This window comes from Arvicanthis niloticus, chromosome 6 (genome assembly GCF_011762505.2).
Source record: "Arvicanthis niloticus isolate mArvNil1 chromosome 6, mArvNil1.pat.X, whole genome shotgun sequence".
Lineage (NCBI taxonomy): Eukaryota > Metazoa > Chordata > Mammalia > Rodentia > Muridae > Arvicanthis > Arvicanthis niloticus.
This window is the reverse complement of record NC_047663.1, coordinates 92932804-92948196: the sequence shown is the minus strand read 5'-3', so window position 1 is coordinate 92948196 and position 15393 is coordinate 92932804. Positions and strand designations below refer to the sequence as shown.

General features: G+C 46.2%; 1 protein-coding gene and 1 non-coding gene across 7 annotated transcripts in view; one reads left to right on the top strand and one right to left on the bottom strand.

The window, feature by feature from the left end:
- Positions 1-2019: 2019 nt before the first annotated feature.
- Cluap1 (clusterin associated protein 1) overlaps positions 2020-15393 on the bottom strand; it is a 31678-nt gene continuing 18304 nt past the window's right edge. For 3 of the 6 annotated variants that reach the window (XM_076937274.1, XM_034505146.2, XM_034505147.2), the window contains exons 8-13: positions 13750-13891; positions 12642-12714; positions 9282-9389; positions 5382-5437; positions 5080-5136; positions 2020-2409 (exon numbers count right to left, since the gene is read on the bottom strand). In XM_076937274.1, coding sequence (XP_076793389.1) covers positions 2260-2409; positions 5080-5136; positions 5382-5437; positions 9282-9389; positions 12642-12714; positions 13750-13891 — 586 coding nt within the window. In that variant the 3' untranslated portion in view covers positions 2020-2259. Of the gene's footprint in view, positions 2410-5079; positions 5137-5381; positions 5438-5661; positions 5740-9281; positions 9390-12641; positions 12715-13749; positions 13892-15393 lie in introns of all 6 variants that reach the window. The other 3 variants (XM_076937275.1, XM_034505148.2, XM_076937276.1) reach the window with 2 other exon arrangements.
- On the top strand, positions 6283-6425 carry LOC117712174 (small nucleolar RNA SNORA48). The gene has a single exon (XR_004607242.1). It is a non-coding gene; the product is annotated as a small nucleolar RNA SNORA48 (small nucleolar RNA).

Below are 15393 nucleotides of genomic sequence, written 5' to 3'. Positions count from 1 at the left end.
GTGGATTGAACTCTGCTCACTGGCGAGCTCCCTTCCCACTGAGCCATCTAGCATCTTACTCACATTGTGTGCATTTTACGGAGTGGTAAAGTAGCTTTTGAAATCTTCTGACTATAAACTAAATGAAAATAATGACACTTCCACTTTTCTTCCATGTGTGCTGTGTATACAGACCTAGGGAGATGGCTTAGTGGGGACGTCCACTTTCTACACAAGCGTGAGAACCTAAGTTTGGATGCCAGAACCTACATAAAAAGGTGGAGTGACAAAGTGGGATGCCGCACACCTTTAATCACAGCAGTCTAGAGGCAAAGGGATGCATAGCTCTGGGAGTTCAAAGCCAGCCTGACCTGCAAAGCAAGTTCCAAATCAACCAGGGGGACACAGTGACCCTGACTCAAAAACAAAACAATAACAAACAGCAAAAATATGGGCGTGGCTACACATATCTGTAACCCCAGCACTGTGTACCAACTGGAGCTTCTTGGCTAGCCAGTCTAGCTGAAAAACAGCACGCTTCAGTTCAGGGAGTGACTGTCTTAAGGACTAAGGCGGAAAGTGATCGGGAAGACAGCTGATGTCTCCTCTGGCTTCTAAATGCACTGGCATGGGCATATACCAACAAGGTAGAGGCAGATGGACCTCTGTGAGTTCAAGGCCAGCCTGGTTTGTATGGGAGTTCTAAGATAGCCATGGTTACATAGTGAGAGCCTATCTCAAAAATTAAACAAAATAAAAAATGCCAGTTGGGCTGAGGATACAATTCAGCTGACACAGTCTGCCATGCAAGCATGAGGATCTGAGTGAAGTCTCCAAAACCCTCCCCAAACCCTTAGTGTGCACTTGTAATCCCTGGGAAGTGGGAGATAAGGCTGGAGCAGATTGTCTAGTCAGTCTAAGATAATCAACGAGCTCCCAGGCACTGGTAAAAGATCCATCCATACACCCTGTAAAGGTGGGCAGTTCCTGAGGAACAAGCAGAGGCTGCTGTAGACTGCTGTCTAGATGCAGGTAAGGGCAGGCACAAGCTAAGGTGAGAGAAGATGGGCTGAGAGTTTTAGAGATGGGACAGAGAGGGAGACAAAAGGGAAGGAAGATGGAAAAGAGAAAGATGATCCAGATTCCCAGTGGCTTTAAATAGCCGCGGATAGCTATGAATTATCATATAAGGAATGGATAATTACAGGAGAATTTGTCCAATCTAGGTGGGCAATTTTACCAGTATCAATTGACTCTGAGTTCATTGTGTAGATGTTTTGTGGGGTGAGAGTTTACTGATAAAAATCTGACTGATAAATCACAAGCCTCTAGAGTTTTGATTTTACTGGGTTATAGGGATTTGTGACAGCTAACCACAGGGGGTAGATGGCTGGGAATGTTAGCAGGATCTGCAGCAAGAGAACAAAGTCAGGCGGCCACCTCATAGGGACCATGGAGACCCTGGTGGTGGGGAAATCATGTTACTAGAAGAACATAGACAGTGCTAGTGTGGGTGCCTTTTTTTATATTTCATACAACAGGTTGTTCTCTGGCCTTCACACATACATGTACACACATGCATGCCTACCAGCACAAATGTGTGTACCTGCTCACATTAGAACATGTGCACACATAACACACAGGCACACGCACATACAGATGCCTGCTAGCAGGAGTAGGTAGCAGTAGAAGTTGGAGCTGCACTTGTTGAGGGAGCCAGGCTGGGGAACTGTGATGGTAGCATGAATCTGCCTCCAGGAAGAACACTAGTCCTCTGAGAGAAAACAAAACATTCATAATCTGGAGCTCTCTGTGATGTGATCATCAAGGAAAACTAATTTAATAATAACAGCAGCAGCCAGGCGGTGGTGGCGCACGCCTTTAATCCTGGCACTTGAGAGGCAGAGGAAGGCGGATTTCTGAGTTCGAGGCCAGCCTGGTCTACAGAGTGAGTTCCAGGACAGCCAGGGCTACACAGAGAAACCCTGACTCGGAAAAACAAAAGCAAAGAAACAAAAAAATAATAACAGCAGCCAAGACTTGTATGGTGTCAGTCTGTATTTCTCCTCAAGGGCTTTTCTTGTAGACTTGAATTACTTAGAACACAGGTGTGGGGATCCCAAGGGTTAGGAGACAGACAAAAGAAAATCTTCGTGGGGTTTCAGTATGGTTAAGCCCAGATGGTGTAGTAAACAAAACACTTGTTACCTTTCCAGCCTGCTGAGTCCCTGTTTACCTACACATCTGAGGCTCTTAATCTGCCTGGGTTCCTTGGCAAGGTCAGAAGTCATTGTCACTCTCATCCAAGGGCTCGGGTTTCCGGACCCTTCGACTGGGTTTAGCTGGTGAGAGAGCAATGCTTTCATCTTCTAAATCGTCATCATCTTCTTCATCATCTTCCATGTCAATTTCACTGTCCTCTGAGTCTTCCTGAAGCAAAGAGATGGCAAATATAACTGAGGTGGCAGCTCACTCTGATCTTGTCCTTAAGAGACCCTACCTTACCCTCTCAAGAGCAACGAGCAGCAATCCCATATAGTGCAGGTGGGAACCTAGCACAGTGCCAGCTGAGTGAGTCCACTACACTGAGGCTACAACCAGTCACTCTTTCCCATGGTGTTGAGCAGAGCTTGGCTTTCCATGGATGTCTTGGGAATCCCCTAATCAATGCTGAGGAACCTAGATGCTGCATGGCTCCTGCAGTCCAGAGACCCAGTAAACAGGTAGACAGCAAAAGTGCAGGAGAAAGGGAGGCCTATGCCGGGTGGAAGTGAGAAGCAGTACAAATGTGGGTAAGAGGGCAAGGTAAAAGGTGCCCCAGCTCCTCCACGGTCTGGATCCAGAGAGCACCAACTGGGGCTGCCATTCTTGCAGCAAGTCCTATGTTCTGTGTATATAGACCAAGATGGCTGGTCACCATCTAGACTATTCCTGAGTAGTCACACGTTAGAATTCTCTTCTTTAAAGAGCTACCACCTCTGCTCTGTCCTGCTACCCTGCTCTGTCTGTGTCCTTTCCAGCAGAAATCCTTGAAAAGACCAGACCTATTGTGGTATAAGCCTACAATTTCAGCATTCCAGAGGCTAAGGCAGGAGGATGACTATGAATCTGAGGCTAGCCTGAGCTACATAGAAAGACCTTGTCTCACAGTGAAAAAAAGAAAGGATAAAGTCCCTGGGTAAATACTGTCCGCAAGCATCCCACGTGTCACCCTCCACTGTCTAAGCACAGTACCCCACAGCCCGAGCCACTGTTAGGAAGACTGAGAAGACTCCAATGCAGTGGGGACACAGCCCTGTTTCTTCAATTCCAAACTTTAATTTCATCTGGCTGCTCCACAACAAATGTGGATGTCTAAGAGGCCACACATCGGGAATGCCTAAAACCAAATTCCTCACCCACTTCAGCCCTTCCTCAACTCATCTGGAAGTTAAAGCCCTGCGGTTTTGGTCAGTTAAACCATAACCGAAGCAGTCTGCATGTTCTTCTCTGCATCACACTGGTGCAATTAACTAAGAAAACAAGATGGGTCCGGTATGGAAACACCCAGAATCTCAGCACTTCTCAACAGTAATGCCCTCGCTTCCTCAGGCTACAATGCCCTCACCTCCAGTCTATACAGCTGTACTTGCTGCCTGTCTCTCCTGGGCTGACAACTGCAATATCTTATATCTTATGAGGTGCTCATCAAACCCATACAGGTCCACAATGCCCTTGCTGCCTCTCATCACTCTCAGCCCAGTTCATCCTGCCACTTCCTAGGCACTGGAGGTCTTCACACTCCCTGGGCCTAGGGGCTCTGTCCACCCCAACATGGCTCACCCTACCCCTTATTCAGGCCTCTGCTCCAATTTCTATTAGAGAGGCCTTGCCTGAGCATGAGAAAGAAAAAAAAAAATCCCTTGTCTCTCATTTCTCAGCTTCTGAACTGACTTTATTTCTTCCCTAACAACCATGACTGTGGTACGTCTGCTAGATTGTGTCCTAGAACATGTGTCCCAAAGGCAAGGACTGTTTTTGTTCCCTGCTGCATTCAGGATCCAACACTGATAGGACTCAAAAGATTCAATGCTGAACGAACACATAAAAGCCCTGTGACAGAGGGACTGTGTGAACACAGCCTCCATGAAATAAACAAATGGGAAGAATTGAGCCATTGAGGATGCATTAATTCTGAAAAGCATGCAAGCAAATAAAACAGAAGCCAGACACACTTTCCAGGAAGCACTGGCTTGTTAGGCCAGATCCTGTGTCTCAGCCTTAGGTGGACAGGAGTGGATGGTATCATGAGCATCCTTGCTGTTAAAAAGAAAGTTATAGACCAGTGATTTCTCTGCCTCTCTAGTGACTGTCCTAGGAATTCAAGGTACAAGTGTCTGTGTCTAGGCAACACTAGGCACTCTAGCTTGCTCCTGTGAATCTAAGTAATACTGCACTGTGGTACTTAGTAAGTCAAGCACCATCCAAGAGTATAAGGTTCTGTTTTGTTCCTGTGAAGGTGCCAGACCCCAGACATAGGCCTGTACCTTACAAACTGACCTTGGATTGGTGTCTCTCCAGTACCTTTGCTACATGGGCCAAGGAGCATGGCCAGGGACTGCAACAGAACAGGGCTCAGACAGCCTGGCAGTACATACCCAGCCTGACATTTTGGGAACCCAGATTTCCCTTTTTGGTTAAGTTCTCTAGCCATTTATCTATCTGGTGGAGTTCAAGGCACCAGCATCCTGATCTCAGCCTCCTGCCAGGTGTCTCCGAGGCCCTGGTCTAGGAAAATATCTGTTCTGTGTTCCTGCTCTAGAACTGCAGAAGGGTGCTGAAGACAGGCTGGTATTACACCATGGCCCTTGGCATCAACACTTCATTTCTAGGTTATATTTCAGGGTCTAATGACTGCACACATCTTTCTCATCTTTGGTCTTGGTGTTTGACCCTCTTTAGAATGGTAATGCAAGAGATCACCCTGCCTCTCTCACAATGGGATCTTTACTGAGGGCTTCCTGCCCAAGAAAGGAAGCATCACCCCAGAGGAGAGGACCTGCTAGCCCTGAGCAGACCAACACAGAGCAACAAACAGATGAGCAAGCAAAAGAAACCAACCTGCTTCCTGGAGCTGGGAGTCCTGCATTTACCTAAGAGGGCTGGTGCTGCTTGCATCTTTGGAAAGTGAGAATGGAAAGAACTGTGAGAAAGCGACAAAGCAAAGAAGGGCGAAGGGTGCGCGCATTTGTGTGAAGCAAGAAGCAAGCTCCTGACAAGCAAGGGAGAACCAGCCCTTCACAGGCCAAACTCCAGCAGTCAAACCATGTGCAGCTCCATTACTGTGGGCAGCACCTGAGCTAAGCTATGAGCATAGCCCCAGACCAGGAGGCACAGGAGTGTTGGGAAGGCGATGGACTCACGTCTTCATCAGAGTCTCCACCTTGCATTGTGCCCACGATGCGTTTGCTGGGCCTTCCTGAGAAAACAAACCAAAAAATGATGAGATTCTTGGAAAATATGGCAGGAAATGGCATTTAAGACTTTCTGTCCTTGGAAAACTGGGGAAATACCAATGTACATATTAACATATATACTTAAGTGAGCTCCAACTAATTAGAACTGTCAACGAATAGTAGTCATGCTCCTGTATCACCCTTCCTCTATTCTGAGAGAGAAACTCACTATATAGTTGAGGCTGGCCCTGAACTCTCGATTGTGCCTCAGACTCTAGAGTGATGGACTTACAGGTGTGAGCTACCATGCTGGAGCTCTGCACTTCTACTTTGAAAAATGAGATAAAGGCAGTAGAATATTAACGTGCCAGGGTGTGATACACACCTGCAATCTCAGTACTCAGGAGACTGAAGGAGGAGAATCATTGTGAGCTCAAAGCTAGCTGGAGCTCCATAGTGAGAATGTCAAAACAACAACAACAACAACCACCACCACAACAACAGCAACAACAACAAAAAACAATAAAATTAACATGGGCTGGCAAGACAGCTCAGTAGGCAAGGGTGCTGGCTACCAAGCCTAATTATCTGATTTCAATCTCCAGAATTTACATGGTAGAAGGAAAAAACTGAGTCTCAAAAGTTACCTTGGGACAAGTGCCCAAGTGTGCACATGCATGTGTGCACACACATCATCATCATCATCATCATCATCATCATCATCATACACACATAAACATTTTACATGAAGGCTGGAGGTATAGATTAGTGGTAGAGTATTTGTCTATATGCTTAAAGTTATGGATTTAATTTCCAGAACAACAAAACAACCATGAAAAGAATGAGTATTTAAAAAACATATCCACTGCTCCCCTGGCAATGGGCAAGGAGACACCTTGTTGTTGGTGGTATTCTTATACTAGTCAGGGGCAGAGCAGATGGGAGTCCTTTGTCCATCTAGCTTGATGCCTGGCTTGGTGGCCAAAGCCGTCGTGTGCCAAGGACTCATAAAAATCAAATCCAGGTAGTACAGCATGGGAGGAGGAAGGCCAACCTGTGGACTGCCATGCCACCCACAGACCTGCCCTCCAGTGCATGACACTGGTGGCCATAGACACCTGCTTGCCACCATGCCACACAGTACAGATGGAGGAAGTCACCCAGGGGCCCGCCAGCTGTATGGCCAGCCTGCAGTGGGAGCCATCACAACGTGCACATATGTGCTGGTCAGATGGGAAAGAAAGGGAAGCAGAGCAGCTTGAGCATCGTGAAGAGATGGAACTGGAGACTCAGGGTGGAAAAGGGAAGCTTGTAATTGTCCAGTCCTGCAACCTGGGGCCATGGTGAGGTCCCAGCGGGAGGTGCCACTGAGGGCCATGTTAGAGTCCATGGCTACACAGTAGCAGGGGACGTGTTGATGTCCATGGCTCATATTACCACTAGAGTACATGGGATGCCCCTGGTCAGGGCAGCTGCTGGAGACCATGCGATGTCCAGGGGCCGAGCATAACTGGCCTGCCTCTCACTGGATGCAGTGCTCTGGAGAGCTGTCCCTACCTCTCACCAGAAGCAGCACTGGGAGAGGTGGGCTGCACCTGGCCCAGGCGAGTGAGTGAGCCAGTCCCGAGGGCATGAGTGTGGGAGAGCTGATCCTGTCACTCATCTGTCACAGGCACAGAAGTGATATACACCACTCCTCAAAGCTGCCTTCAGGCTCATGAGCTTGGGAGAGCTAGCTCTGGCTCTATCAACTATAGTACTCAGGAGAACAGGCCCTGTACTTCGCCTGGACAACACAGCAGAGCCTGGTGGCAGGAGTGGGTGAGGGTTATTGAGGGGCAGTGCATGTGAGCCAGCTTGGAGGTCGACAACGCAGGAAAGCTGGCCCTGACATTTGTCTACCATGAAGCAGCATAGGTGCAGGGGTGAAACCTTGCCCCCTTTGCAACTCATCAGGTGTGGCAGTCAGGAGAGCTGGCCCTGACCCTAGCCAGGTGAAGCACTTGGGAAAGTGGGCCCTGCATCTCATCTAAGCAGCAAAGTAGTGCTGGTCCAGGTTGAGGGGCAGTGGGTGAGCAAGTCCTAAGAACAGAGTGAGGGAGAGTTGGCCCTGCCATTAGCCCTCTGCCCCTTCCTCCATTTCCACCTAAGGTAGTCAGGAGTGCTGACCCTGGGGTCACGAGAGAGGGTGAGCTGGCCCTGCCCCTTGCTGGCTGCAGCATTCTTGAGAATGGGCCCTGCATCTTGCCTGGTCAATACAGTGGAGCTGGCACTTAAGGTGAAAGCAAACATGAGCCTGTTCTGAGGGTATGAGAGCTGCCTCAGCTCCTCACAGGCTGCAGCACTTGGGAGAGTGGGCCCTGCACCTTGACTGGGTAGTACAGTAGAGCTGGCTCTGGAGGCATGGGTGCAGGTGAGCCAGAGCTGGCCCTTAGGGCATGAGAGCAGGAGAGTTGACCCTGCCTCCTCCTGTTGATGGCTACCCTGGTGGTAGGGATAAGGGAGAGCCAGCAGGCGGATCAGCTCAGTCCACCCAGGCCCAGAGTTAGGTATTTGAAGTGACTCATCCCTAAGTCTCTATCATTAGTGAATGGCTGGGATGCATGGAAGGGCCAGTCCTATTGTTCCACAGCTGCAGGATCTCCATGACACAGGGCAACCACAGGATAACTGGGAGGAGTTCTGATGGTGATCCAATATTTTGGTGTCAGGGAAGTCAGAGATCTTGAACCAGACGAATGACTCATTGCAATGACCATTTGCAAGAGAAGGTGTGTGGACAGAGGGATAGACTATGGGACACACTACAGCTTCCACTGAGATGTTTCCTATGCACTGTTTTGTTGTTTGTGTGTGTGCTTTATTGGGAGGTGTTGCAAGGGTGAAGGAGGGATATGAGGGGCAGAGAGATGAGTGGGACTGGGGTACGTGATGTGAAACTCACGAAGGATCAATAAAAAGTTAAAAAAGAAAAATACATCCTTCTCAGGATTTGGGGAGGAAATGTCACTGAACTCCACTGTTAGGTCACATACAGTAGAACTTCATTGCTATCTGTGGAAAAAGAAAATGTTCCTCTCTTAGGAACCAGTGTCACCTGTGCATGGATCTAGGTGGAAGCTTCAGAATGAAAATGTGACCAGGTTCCTGCTGGCTAGGTCCAAGCACTGCAGGAGGGGCGCTGCTCAGAGCAGGCCCAGAACTGTTTGCAGAAGCCCTTCCCTTGGTTAGACAAGTGCAAAGTCTTATGGCATCTGAAGGCCCTAGCCATAGTTTTTGGGATCTGAAACAAGCACTGCTGTTCTCAGACTAACACTGAGTAAGTTACACAGCTTTGTCTGGTGTTGGCTCTCATCCATCAAATGAGATTTGTAAGAGGCACTTATATAACCCCTGTTCCGTGTTAATTGGCCACAAGGGATGAAACTTCACTGACCAAAACAAATATTGCAGAGAGCTTCAGCTACAGAGGCCATTTCTGAGGTATCTGTGGGAAATCTGAAGCCACAAATGTGAACCAGCTATTCCCAAGGACACAGATAGGAATATTACATGTGCAGGGCATGGTGCTGTATCCTGTAATCACAATGCCTAGGAGGCAGAAGCAGGAGGATCAGGTTCAAGGTCATCTTGAGGTACACTGTGAATTCAAGACCAGCTTAGCTACATGAAGCACTCCAAAGGACTATCAGAGGCAATGATCTCCCATGAGCAGTTTGAGAGACAGATCCTGAAGAACGGATTGAGACAGGAAGTGCTTCCAAGGGCCCTTCTCAGTACACTGTGGCTCTAAGCAAACTCACCCAAGTTTGCTCTTGGAGTTCTGAGAGACAGGCACAAGGAGCTGGGCAACAGGAGTCACACTACCTTGCATGAGCACCTCCATCGCTGTCCGAGGCTTGGACAGCCGTCTGTCCTCCAGCTCGCTGTCCGACTCATCGTCCTCTTGGATGTCTATGTCCGAGTCATCATTGCCTGGCAGAAACACCACAAGGCAGAGTAAAAGGGCAGGCCTCCATTACACTCTGCCATCTTCTGCCTTCTATGGCTTCAGTGCAAAAGCATCTGCCTTTTTGAGCCCTCTTTTCAGCCATTAGATTTTATGAGACTCCCTGGATTTGTTTGTAAGTACTTAGTGAAGTACTAATGCAGACCATAATATGCTGTATTTGTTTTGAGCAATTTTTCAAAGTAAAAAGAATGTGAACCAGGTGTCTTAAAAGCATTATGACAACCTGAAATTTTTATGAAATTGGGGGAGGTCGGTCGGGGGTGGAATCCACTCTGTTCTTTGTCAGGCAGTGTTACTAACTCAAGAGCCTTGAGCCTAACAAAGACTGAAGTGGATGAGAAAGAACAAAGTGGGATGGAGGTCAGGAGGGAGCCAGGCTTGGGCTACAGAGGAAGCTGTCTGAGAAAGTGCTGAAGTGGCATCCTCACTGGGGAAAATTCTAGAATAAAAGCATATATTGGTGGGGTTGTGGCTCAGTGGTAAACATGTGCTTATTTATTGTATTGTATCTTTTTTTTTTTTTTTTTTTTTTCAAAGCTCTGGGTCCAATCCCTAACACCATATACACAGACAATTAATACATTTAGGAAATTTGTTTTTTTGTTTTTTTTAAATAAATTCTATTTATTTATTGGGGAAGGCATTCAGGCATGTACTCTATAAAAGGCTATTTTCAGTGCAATCATTTTAAAAAGTTTATTTATTTAAAATATATGAGCACACTGTAGCTGTCTTCAGACACATCAGAAGAGGACATCAGATCCTATTACAGATGGTTGTGAGCCACCATGTGGTTGCTAAGAATTGAACTCAGAATCTCTGGAAGAGCAGTCAGTGCTCTTAACTACTGAGCCATCTCTCCAGCCCCCATTTTTTTAATTAAAAAATTCATGCCTCTCCTTTTCTGCTCTTCCTCTCTCTCTTTCTCTCTCTCTCCTCTCTCTCTCTCTCTCTCTCTCTCTCTCTCTCTCTCTCTCTCTCTCTCTGTGTATATGTGTGTGTGTATGTGTGATGTGGGTGCTGGAAACTGAACTAGGATGTTCTGGAAGAGCAGCAGTGTTCTTAATCACGGCATCATCGTCTGCAGCCTCCAAATCACTCTACAAACATTTCTTAAATACTTTTTCATTGTCTTTGTGCCTGCAAGCTGAACAGACCCAACAGAGACTATAACGGGAAGATAAAGCTAGTCCTTACTGTACCCAAGGCGTGACGGTTTGGGATGGAGGGTCTTGGACGGGTTTGCAGTTGCTGGTCTGACACTGACTTAGAAGTCAGCCTAGAAATCCAGCAGTTGTTGGTTTTGCAAAAGGCTCTGCTTGGTGCCTACATGTGAAAGTAATGTCACGGTAACTGGATCCACCTGGCTTTTAGGGGAAGGTAACTTTCTTTAGCCAAAAGAAGAGCTGTGTTCTTCAGCTCAGGAGGAAAGCCTGGGCACTGGCAACAGTCACTAAGAACACCCTCCAAGACTACCAATACAATTTGAAAACTCTATCTTCTAAAAGTCTTTATACAGGAAATGGATCCATATTAACATAATTTAACACTATAACAAAAAATCACCACTCAGTTTAGTTTCCCTCCTATTTTACCCACGAAAATTATGATATTAAATGCTTACTCCACACAATATAGAGGTCGCTGCACCACTTGGTCTCTGTCCTGACTGACCTAGCACTAAATCAGCAGGAGCCTGCTTTGCTACAGACACTGTTAAGATTTTCTAAAGGAGTCCCAGCAGTCTCTGCTCTTTCTAGAGCTGAGAACAGGTACAACAGGAAATAATACAAAGGGGACAGGCAGGTTGGAGAAAAGCTGGATGCCCAGGTGTACTGTTTTGACCATAAGAATAAAGACATCATGAAAACAGAACTAAGCAAGAGAAGCACGCCAGTGCAACAGCACTGTGGTGTGACAGGAAGACCACACACTGCCACGGTTTCCTGTGTGGAACTGTTGCCCTCGTGTCATCCAGGTGAGCAATGCTGGCTCACTGTGGAGAAGACTCCTCTCGGAGTCCAGGCCTCATGTTTAGTACATTTTTTACAGGTGAGGCCTTGTTGAACACTCCTGGATGACTGTGTATGGGATTTGCAAACAGGCAAGTGGTCTTTCACTGACACTGCATGTAACAGTTTTTCAGCTTGCCCTAAAATATGGGACCATTCATACTAGTAAGGATAATTTTCTTTCAAAATTATTTATTACATAGAGTTCAAGCTAACTGTAGCATTTAACCAACTGCAAATGTCATAAGTATCATAAGAAATGAATGTTAGCTAGATGCTGTGTAATTGGAAGCAAACTTTATTAATATTATTGAAAATAGATTCTTCTCTCATAAACTACATCCCAACCACAGTTTCCCCTCTCTCCAATTTTACTATCTCCCACCACCTTCCCTCTCCCCCAGATCCATTCCCACTCTGTTTCCTCTTTAGAAAGGAGCAGGCCTCCAAGAGGCCTCCAAGGGACAGCTGAACAGGACAAAACAAGATACAGTAAAACAAAGCAAAAGCCCTCAGACTGGGCTGGACAAGGCAACTCAATAGGAAGCAGAGAGTCTCAAAAGCAGACAAGAGAGTCATAGACAGACCCACTCCCACGGTTAGGAGTCCACAGAAACACCAAGCTAACTGCCATAACATATACGCAGAAGACCTGATGCAGACCACTGCAGGCCCCATGCCTGCCATTTCAGTTTCTGAGAAGCAGGCTGTTTGAGTAAAGTCAAATGATACTTAATATAAAAGCTGTGAGAAAACTGCTATCTGAAAATATTCTAGTCAACAACGGCAGATTTGTTAGAAAGGGGGCAGGTAACATCTACTGTTCTTACCACAATTAAAAATGAGGGAAAAGAGTTTAATTAAAATAAACATTTTTAAAACTGTAAGTAATTCTGCTAGAGAAATATAAATAACTCATTGTGTACCTGTCATGCAAAGTCGTTGACCTGAGTTTGATCTCAGGAACTCATGTAAATGTGGAAGGAGAGAGAACCAACCAGAAAGTTGTCTTGTGCACAATGGCACACTCACACCAGCACTTGCACACTTGGCATGTATGCACATACATGTCCACCAAACTAACTCTCTCTCTCTCTCTCTCTCTCTCTCTCTCTCTCTCTCTCTCCCCCCCCCCCCCCGTGAAAACCTTAAACACATAAGTGACTCTCACAGCTGAAAACACTAGTCAGGACGGGGCCTTACTTCCACTTTTGAGCAGTCGCTTCTCTTCCTCCTTTAGCTTATTCTGCATCAGACGGAGGGTATTTTCAGCTTCCTGTGGAGGGAAAAAAACAGATTCAAAAAAATGAACTTTGGTGGATGATCTGATTCTTCACCACTGTATGAATACTGAAGTATTTGCCATATAGAGCAAAAAACCATGACAAACCAAACCAAACACCTTAGGAAATTGTTTAAGTGGACTGGCTGCTCTTCCAGAGGACCCTGGTTCAATTCCTTGTACCCACATGGTGGCTCACAACCATCTAAACACCAATTCAGGAGATCTGATGCCCAGTTTTAGCCTCTGAGGGCACTGCATGCACATGGCACACAGACATACATTCAGGCAAAATATAAGTATACAAAATAGACATGTATAAGTCTTTTTAAAAAAATTAAAAAGTTTGCTGGAGCAACCTATGAGGTCCCTAAACCTGTGTTCTTCCTCTGTTGTCTACCCAACAGCCTGTGGGAGTGGCCTAGGTATTTGATGCTCTGGGTCCATACCCTCCTCCCACTCCCACACTACTGTAAAGGAAAAAAGGGACACAAGAGAAGGCCAGCGTGTGTGCTGCAAGGACAGGGGACACAGGAAATGTGTCTAGTGCAGACAGCCACAGCTCTCCTGCTCACAAGAAAAGAAAACAAAAGTGTTTTCGTGTTTCTCCCATACTGCTTCACCACTCCAATGCTAAAGCTGCTTACAGACAGGTCAGTATGGTAAGATAAACGAGGAAATCCTGGTCACAGTTCCTGGTGTAGGACCAGGAGAAGGTAGTATGTCAGGTGTGTTGGCAGCTGGGCATGGTAGTGTGTATCTTATAGTCCCTGCATGTAGAATGCTGAAGGTAGAGGCTGGTCTAGGGAACACTGTGAGACACTGGCCCCCTGACCCCATAAAATAACCAGGAAACAGACCTGATTATTGTCAAAAAACCACAGTGAGGATCTGGGGAGGTGGCTCAGGTGTAAAGTGCTTGCTGCTCAGTGTGAGCAACACAGTTCAGGTCCCTAGAGCCTGTGCAAACGCTGAGCACACAGGCAGCTCTCCTGTCCTCTCTGCACGGGGGAGCAGTCCAAGGCTTACTTCAAACCTCTCCTGCTCCATCCTGTGATGATCCTCAAGTTGCTGCTCCAGGTAAGCCAGGTTCCGGAACTTTTCGAGATAGATGCCGTATTGCTTTTGCAACTCTTCCTCAACCTTTTCATACTCATCCATAAAGGCTGGCCTAAAATGAGCAAATGAAATAAGAAGTGAGAGTCAGTCAATCTGCGCTAGCTAGTGTGAAACTCCCAACTTCCATCATCATAAATTTCTCTCAAATACATCATGAACCCTCTAATTACACAAGGTCCCCACTCCGAAAACTGCTTAAAAATAATTCACCTTTACCCCTCTCTACCTATCAAAAAACCATAGTTTTGTTGGGTTTTTTTCCCCCAATATATGTCTTTTATTGAAGCTCAAATCGTATTTGTAATCAGGATGTTGTTTCTGGAGCTAGGTACCTTGGATCTTGCTTGTCAGCCTGGCCCACAGTTCCCGTCTCAGACATGTAGATGCCATCCCCAAACTTTCTGATATCCTTGTTTTTAAGTGTTATGGGTTGCTGAATCAGAGCCAATGAATTTGAAACAAGTTCAATATCATTTCCTTCAAGGATTAATTCATCCTTCTGGGCTTGAGAGACAGAACAAGCAACACTTGTCCTCATCTGAACCTTGTGGATGTATTTTTAACCCAAGAATTTTCAGATTTTCACCAAAGACCCATTCTCCTGAATAACGACATTGATGAGGAAGTGATCATACATAGACCTCATCTTGTGACAGAAGCCGAGCGTAACACCCTCAATCATGTTCTGAACATGACTGCACATGCTTCTGACAGTGGCCAGTTCCTCTCTGTTACCCCACCATTTGTTAACATGGAGCCTCTTTTTCATTCCAAGGAGACTCAGATCTACATTGATGTGACTGAAGTCCCTCTTCAGAGTTTCCCTGGGGCCCTACACAATGACTGTGAGATTCCCTTCAGAGTGATGTCGACATTTTAATGTTTAACTACTGAGAATTGTCTTCGTTCTCACAGTATGGGACAAAAAGTGAACATAGTTATCTTTAACCATGTATTCTTTATAAAATGCTGAAAAAAAAAAAAAGCCAAACCCTGAAAGTAGGAGAATTAAGTAAAAAATTACATATAAATCACTAACAACATGCATTGAATGTTGGACGTAACCTACATCCTCTCAGCTATTTTAGTAGGGTCTCATGTGGCCTAGCCTGTCCTTGGTAAATTCCTGATCAGCCTCCTGAGTACTGGGTTTCATATGTGTGCCATCATGCTAAGTCCCTAAATACAGGTACAGATAGAAATGAGTGTGTATGTGTATTTTTTTTTTTTTTTTGAGACAAAGTTTTACTATGTAGTCCCCTGACTTGGTCTAGAATTCACTATGTAGGCCAAACTGGCCTTGAACTCACAAAGATCTGTCTACCTCTATCTTCCAAGTACTGGTATTAAAGGTGTATATCATTACATCCAACCAGGATTGTATATTTTTAATAAAAATTAAACCGTACTTGGGAGAATGGGTCCTGCACCTCACTTGAACAGCACAGTAGAGTTGGCCCTGGTGGCATGGTTTCATGTGATCCTCCTCGAGGGCATGAGAGCAGGAAAGCTGGCCCTGGCCCTTGCCAGCTGTGGCACTGGGTGAACTAGCCA